Source organism: Brienomyrus brachyistius, chromosome 4, assembly GCF_023856365.1.
Source record: "Brienomyrus brachyistius isolate T26 chromosome 4, BBRACH_0.4, whole genome shotgun sequence".
Lineage (NCBI taxonomy): Eukaryota > Metazoa > Chordata > Actinopteri > Osteoglossiformes > Mormyridae > Brienomyrus > Brienomyrus brachyistius.
Genome location: NC_064536.1, coordinates 8,328,577 through 8,335,601, shown reverse-complemented (window position 1 = coordinate 8,335,601; position 7,025 = coordinate 8,328,577). Strand labels below are relative to the sequence as shown.

The following is a 7,025-nucleotide window of genomic DNA, read 5'->3' as shown; positions in this document are numbered from 1 at the left end:
CCGGATCCCCCCGCCCGCCTGCCTGATTTCAGGCGCCCGGCCGTCCATTTTCCCAAAGTGCTCGACACTCGGCGCCGTTTAGCAAACGACGCGTCTCACAAACGCAGAAAATCACTGTGATTAGAGCAGCTCAGGCGTCCAAAACGCGGCGGTCCCTCGGCAGCCGAACCGCCGCTTTTAGCGCCGCCGCCGCGCGCAACAAGCGCGCGATCCGCCGCCCGGGACCCCCGCTCCGCTCTGCATCGAGCGTCACGCGCTCCTCTCTCCCCGCATCGCCAGCTTTCCCTTTTCCTTGTAATGACAGGTTACGAAGACAGCCCAGAACCCACAACAGCAAACAGACAAATTACGCTGTCAGCTGGACGGACAGCTAAGTGCGTCGGTAAACGCACCGTCTGGCTTTACGTTTTTAGGGGGGGTTAAAAAGGCATTGCGATGCGTAGGAGAGAGCACCCGAGGAGGGCGCTGAAAATAACGCAGCCCCGCGGGAAGCTCTGCCCTGCCCGCGTTTGCATCACCTGTGCAGGACCGTCAGCTACGCGGCTCACAGATATGTTCTACAGCGACAGTCTAACAAATAACCTCAAAGGACCTAGAAGACTTAAGCTAGATGTTTGATTACAAAAATGCACTATCAATAGTCAATTATCCTTGAAAGACTAATTAAAAATTCCTTACTATATTAAACAGAACATTTGCTGGATGAGAGGTATCCAAACTGCGGGGCGCAGCCCCCGGTGGTGCGTGAATCAATTGCAGCGGCGGCGGCGGCGGGGGGGTGGAACAACTGTGTGGGGACCTATTTCGAAAACGCCGTCTTTAGGAATATTAAAATGATCGTGAACATATTATATTATATTATATTGTATTATATTATATTATATTATATTGTCCTGGATATGATGTTAAACTGCATCCAGCCCTGCAAACAGTCCTCCAACTTGCTGGGAAACAATTTTTTGGGGGGTTGGTGGCGGGATTGGCACTCCAGCCCCCGTAAAACAACTCACAAATTCTTATTCAAATTCAAGCACAAGCATGATACTCTTCTGCCCTCCGCGGGAGTAGCTCTGCTGCAGCCGCCCGCAGGAAGGCTGCACGCGCCATGAAGGGGATGGAGTAAGCCTTTGGGAGCCCCATCCCCTGACGAGTCGAAACCGTCGGAGAGCTAATAGGGTCAGGCCTGTTGGGGATGGGGGCTGGTGTGGGGCTGAGGCATCGTCCGGCTGCATGGCGGCACTCGGGTCCCAGTTTGAGGCGACCCATCCGGGTAGGTGTGTGGAACGTCTTGTCTCTCCGGCAAGATGACCGTCTTCCTCTGCTGTCAGGGGAGCTTCGTAAACTCCACGTTTCGGTGGCAGCACCCTCTGAGGTACGCAGACTAGGGAGTGTGCAGATCTCTGTAGGTGGGTATACCTACTTTTGGTCTGGTCGGTCTGATGGCTGCCATACTCAGGGAGTAGCTGTTGCTGTAGCGGATCGGCTCTTTCTGATGACGTCTGATGTTACGCCTTTCAATGAGCGCATCATGAGACTCAGGCTAAGGCACTCCTTGGGTGTCTTGTCTGTTGTCTCAGTGTATGCTCCACCTGTGGTGAGTGATGTCTCGTGTTTTCCACATTTTCTTCGCAACTTCGCTCGGTGGTTGAAGGGTGCCCACGAGGTGACACTCCTCTGGTCATGGGTGACTTCAATGCGACCACTGGCACTGACAAGTCGAATGAGCGGTTGCTAGAAGAGTCCCGAATGAGGCTCATTACCGGCATTGTGAGGGAGCCTCAGTTACGGCATTTTGGCCATGTGGCGGGTTTCCCTGACGGTGATCCGACTCGCAGGATCCTCATTGCTGGAGTCCCGAATGAGGCTCGTTACCGGCACTCTGAGGGAGCGTCAGTTACGGCACTTTGGCCATGTGGCGCGTTTCCCTGACGGTGATCCGACTCGCAGGATCCTCATTGCTGGAGTCCCGAATGAGGCTCGTTACCGGCACTCTGAGGGAGCGTCAGTTACGGCACTTTGGCCATGTGGCGCGTTTCCCTGACGGTGATCCGACTTGCAGGATCCTCATTGCTGACGCCCATGTAACACCTGGCTGCGGCAGATGGATGGCCATTTCTGGAGGGTGGGACTGGACAGTGTCTCAGTCTGGGGGGTCGCCGGCTGGCATCCCGAGGAGTTTCGCCATGTGGTGGATGCCGCAACGCGCTGCATCAGCTCATGCTCCCCAACCTGACCTGATATGATATTATATTAGGCCTATATGACACTAACAAATAAAATAATTAAAATGTGTAATATGTACATGCACCATGTACTGAATACATTGAGTTGTGATGATTGGTGACGTAACAAAGGTTATGCAGTTATGCAGTGGGAAAATTGCTCCGTTAATGGTCAGATACTTGGACGTACCACTGATACATTTCTAGCGGCTAGTAGTATTAATTTCCCAGACTTTGATAAGCTGTGTGTGGGAAAACAGGCACATCCTTCTGACTACACAGCTACTCAGGGTTAGCTATGGAGAGAAGATTTGATTCTATTTTTTTAAAACATATTTGCGGTTTTCAAAATTTACTTTGATGCTTTCGGCACACAATTAGCTCCATAGTTTACCTTGAGCTACAATGACACTGCTTACCAGACCCTGTACCCCGTCTCGTGGCTTCCGGAGAAAGCCGAAGTGATGCGCCTTCATTGAGGTCAAAGCTTAAACTATGCGTGAGGTTAGTCTGCCCCCTGCTGGTGAAGAGGCAGCTGGAGGAGCTGATCATTCTAAATATCACTGTTTTATCTGCCCCCTCCCCTACATATAACACTCCAGTTTGACCAGTAAAAATCTCGGGAAAACCTGAACTGCTTAATCCCATTTCATAGCATTTACACTTTTTTCCTCTTGCAGCTCTTCAGCAGTATATTTACGGCAGGGGTAGCCAATCTTATTCGCAAAGAGCCGGCGTGTGTGCAGGTTTTTGGGGTAACCTGTAGGTCAGCTGTGTGAGGTGTGAGGACTCTTCGGCCAATCAGTTCTCTAATTAGTAATCTAACTAAGGAGCTGCAGTAAAAACCTGCATAGACACCGGCCCTTTGCCGATAAGATTGGCCACCCCTGGTTTACGGTCTGTACTTTACGCACGTCGCGCGCTGCTTGGTACAATAGCATTTACCGGGCAGAATGGACCTGGGGTAACTGGCTTGGACTACACTCAAGCTGAAGTGCCAAAAACTGGATACTGAACCCCTCAGGGAAAAACAAGGGGAAAGGTATAGCTGGATTATACTCCGTGTGGAATAACAACAGAAAACCCCTGAATAATGATTAATATAGCACTGGATTCTAACAGGAGAAACATTCAAAATGCAAAATAAATAAATAAATAATAATAAAAAAATGAGGAACTAACTACAAGGAAGCATAGCTAGTAGATACCATAGCAAATTGGTAAAAAAGTACTTTTCAAAGCCTCTGATTAGCTGACGGGACACAGCTGGGTTGCGCCTGACTCGTGTCAGGTTAGTTAGAATCATTTAGACGGACTGCTGTCCTTGGTGCTGGACACTGAGCGTTACTATGGTGTTTTCCCATCACCTACCAGCAGATGGCGCTGCAGTACAACTTATGTTCCTCTCAAAGCACCCATCTGTCGGTATTGCCAGTCCAGTTTGGGGTTTGGTTGAGTGTGAAGCCTATTCTAGGAAGAGATCACTGGAAGCGATGCCAGTCCATCACAGGGTACATATGCAGAATCACATAATATGAGCAATTTGGAGATGCCAATTGACCAAAATCAGACAGATGTATTCAGGAAACCATGAGAATGCACATTACACTTACAGGAGCGGAATACAGAGATCCCACACACTCAGGGCTTGGAATGGCGTCTGAACAAAGTGGGACTCGCAGCATTTCCTGAGGAAACACTGCGCTTGCTGGTTTGTGCAGCAGCCGAATCGGTGGTTAAATTAGGCTCGATGGCCGCTGATTTATATTCTGACATTTATGTGACATTTCTACTTTTCTTTCTACAGGTAAAAGTGTGACATCGTCACGCTATATAATTACTCAGTGCCAGTTCTACTCATTTGAAGTAGATTAATTCATAAGTAGCGTCCTTGAATAATTCAGTTACTGAATGGCAAATTTATCCTAATTGTGCCAAACGGTTGATTTTTTTTAAACTATATTTATAGACTATAAATGGACCTAATCAGGTTAAAATAACACATTTGGCTTTGTAGTCACACAGTGGTGCCTGTGACACATCTTAAAGTTGCGGTAGTCTGCGGTGTGCTGCATTCAGAACATGGACTGTAATTTTATGATAACGCGATCCAGTTTCTTAAACAGGGAATTTTTAGCAAGCATAATGTCTGCCCAGGACCAGCTGGAGGTATTCAGGGTGGGGGTGGGGCAGGGGGAGGGGTTCAGACATACTCACAAATATACTCGACCCTATGGGTGTATGTATTTGGGGGGAGGGGGGGGAGTGTTTTACGCATTCACATATACACTAGACACTATGGGTGAGTTAATTCACAGACAAAGCGGAACTACTTGAGTATGGACTGCAGGAGGAATCTGGAGTACCGGGAGAAAATTCTTGTGCGGGGACAAGTTTGTTGTCTACTGCCCACCACCAGAGTAAAGTAACCTCTTCTGGCCAACAAGGGATCCTCAAGTACATGAGTGGCTGTGAACAGTCACAAAGACAACATGCAGACACCATTCAAAGAATAGAGTTGGGATTCGAACCTCCAACCCAGGAGGCGCGAGCTAACAGAGCTACTCACAGTAGCCACCACACCACCCGAGACTCAAGCTAATGATTCAAATTGAAATTGGGTAATTGCCACGTGCAAGGCATCCTATGAGAAGCTGAGTCTGAGTGAGGGAGCAGATCGTCAGCTGATGAGTATCTCCCCTCCTTTTGTGGCGTTATCTCCTGCCCAGGCTGCAATCTACGCTAAAAGGTGCTGTTGTTCTCTCAGCCCTGGGCCGATAAAAAAAAAAAAACACCCAGATAAAGAGAAGAAGAGATTAAACAAACAAGCGCATGAGTGAATGCCTCAGCCGCTTGTACGCTTAGTCGCGTGGCATATTCCTGCCGCCCACACGCGGAAACTAGGGCGGCCTGTCACGAAACAAGAGGGGAAGGAAAACATTGTGTGCGCATCGTACACAATGGAGCTCGACTGCCTATTATCCTGCCCATGTGGTCACGCCGCATGTGCAGATGGGACAATGACACAGACTGCTCTCGGGTGCCAGTCAAGGCGTTTGCCGCATGTGGCTCAGCGGGTCAGGACAGGTTGACGCTTCAGATCCTGTAGTTGCTGCGATTTCACTGTTCGGCCATCGAGGCAGGCCGTTAGCCTCTAATTGCTCCAGATGTTTATATGTGCCGTATTGTCAGGCTGACCCAAGTACTACTCACTTCAGACCTTCACCTCAGGGGTCAGTACTCTTCCAGAAACAGAGCCAGCAGAAAATCCAATATATCCGTGTCTACCGAGGATATCTCCATGATCTATGATTAAGATGCTGCCAACCCATTTCTGATACGCACACACTCTCCAACCCCTTACATCAGTCAGGGTTTTAGAAATGCCAAGCAGTTGGCGGGTGACGATTGGGGCAAGAAACCATGAAGGTTCTGCTTCCAGGAGGGAGTCCTGCTATTACTGAAGCTGAAATTCTCCACTCAATCACCCAGCTGTCAGAGTGCTGGTTAAAATGCGTAGCTGAGGACAGGAGAACAGGCTGTAGATACCCCATTGAGTCTGTCAGCAGCTGAGTGCCGCGATGATTTATGCAAGACACGCACCCTAAAATATCCATACCTAATCTTGTTTTCTTTTCGAAGTAATAAAGCAATCGAAAGAACAATCTAGTAGAAAGCTCTTCACACCAAGTGTGGCTGACCTTCCTGAGGAGAATGAAAGGGTTTTTTTTTGGAAGAATGGCGGAGATCCCGAACTGTCATTAGGCGTGGAAATAATTTTTTTACAGCTGCCAGGCTGGCTCCCAAGACCACTGACCGCCAGTTCAGGGACTGGAAGAGAAGCTTAAGTTTTGCATACCGACCATAGCAAGACATGCCATTGCAAAAGTGTAATTGAAAAGAATCATTTTGACTGGAAGTTTAAAAATTCTAGTGATGCTATGACTGCTATGGGGTTTGGTGACATATATTTACTGTACTATTAAAATACTATTAATAATTACTCATTCACAGTAAAAGCTGAATAGTGTTAGGTCTAGAGGCTGGTGGATGGGAAAGTGAGGAAACCAGTGTAGCAGAATTCTTACAAATGGTGATACAGAAATAACACGGTCAGTGTTACAGAACTTACACAGTAAACGTTACAGAAATCACACTGTCGGTGTTACAGAAATCACACATCAGTGTTACAGAAATGACACTTTCGATGTTGCAGAAATGACACCATCAGTGTTACAGAAATCACACAGTCAGTGTAACATACAGGAAATACACAGACAGGCGGCGTCAGTAACACGCAGCAGGCATGCACCCGCATCCACCCCCCGCCCCCCGCGCATACAGCTTTCACTTTAAGAGGCGGTCCTCCTCCTCTTCTTACTTCACCGCATCTCCTGCTGCCTGGGGCTCATTTCACCTCAGTATCAGCAGCCATGGCCGAGATAAAAACGGGTATCTTCGCTAAAAATGTCCAGAAAAGGCTCAGCCGTGCTCAGGAAAAGGTAAGGGACAAGCGTCGTCTTCGTGTTCCGGGTATCGTGTTTTTGTCGCTGTTTTTTAAAGGCACCATAGGAAGGTGCTGTAACAGGGGCAGGTGTATCTCAGCAGAAAGACGCCAGCATGGCTTCTACTGGGACATCGCCTGTACGCCGTGTTCATCGTTTTTAAATGTGATATAATCGGCCATCTCTGTGACTTCGAATCGGTATTTTCCCCGCATCGTATTGCGTTCTGTGACTGTCATCCCGCAGTATTATAACGCCGCACCAGCAGACTGCGGGATCTTACACTGCTCATCACCTC

General features: G+C 48.5%; 1 protein-coding gene across 3 annotated transcripts in view; it reads left to right on the top strand.

The window, feature by feature from the left end:
* Nucleotides 1-6,573: 6,573 nt before the first annotated feature.
* amph (amphiphysin) overlaps nt 6,574-7,025 on the top strand; it is a 45,806-nt gene continuing 45,354 nt past the window's right edge. For all 3 annotated transcript variants that reach the window (XM_049011933.1, XM_049011932.1, XM_049011931.1), the window contains exon 1: nt 6,574-6,724. In XM_049011933.1, the coding sequence (XP_048867890.1) occupies nt 6,656-6,724 (69 nt within the window). In that variant the 5' untranslated portion in view covers nt 6,574-6,655. The remainder of the gene's footprint in view (nt 6,725-7,025) is intronic.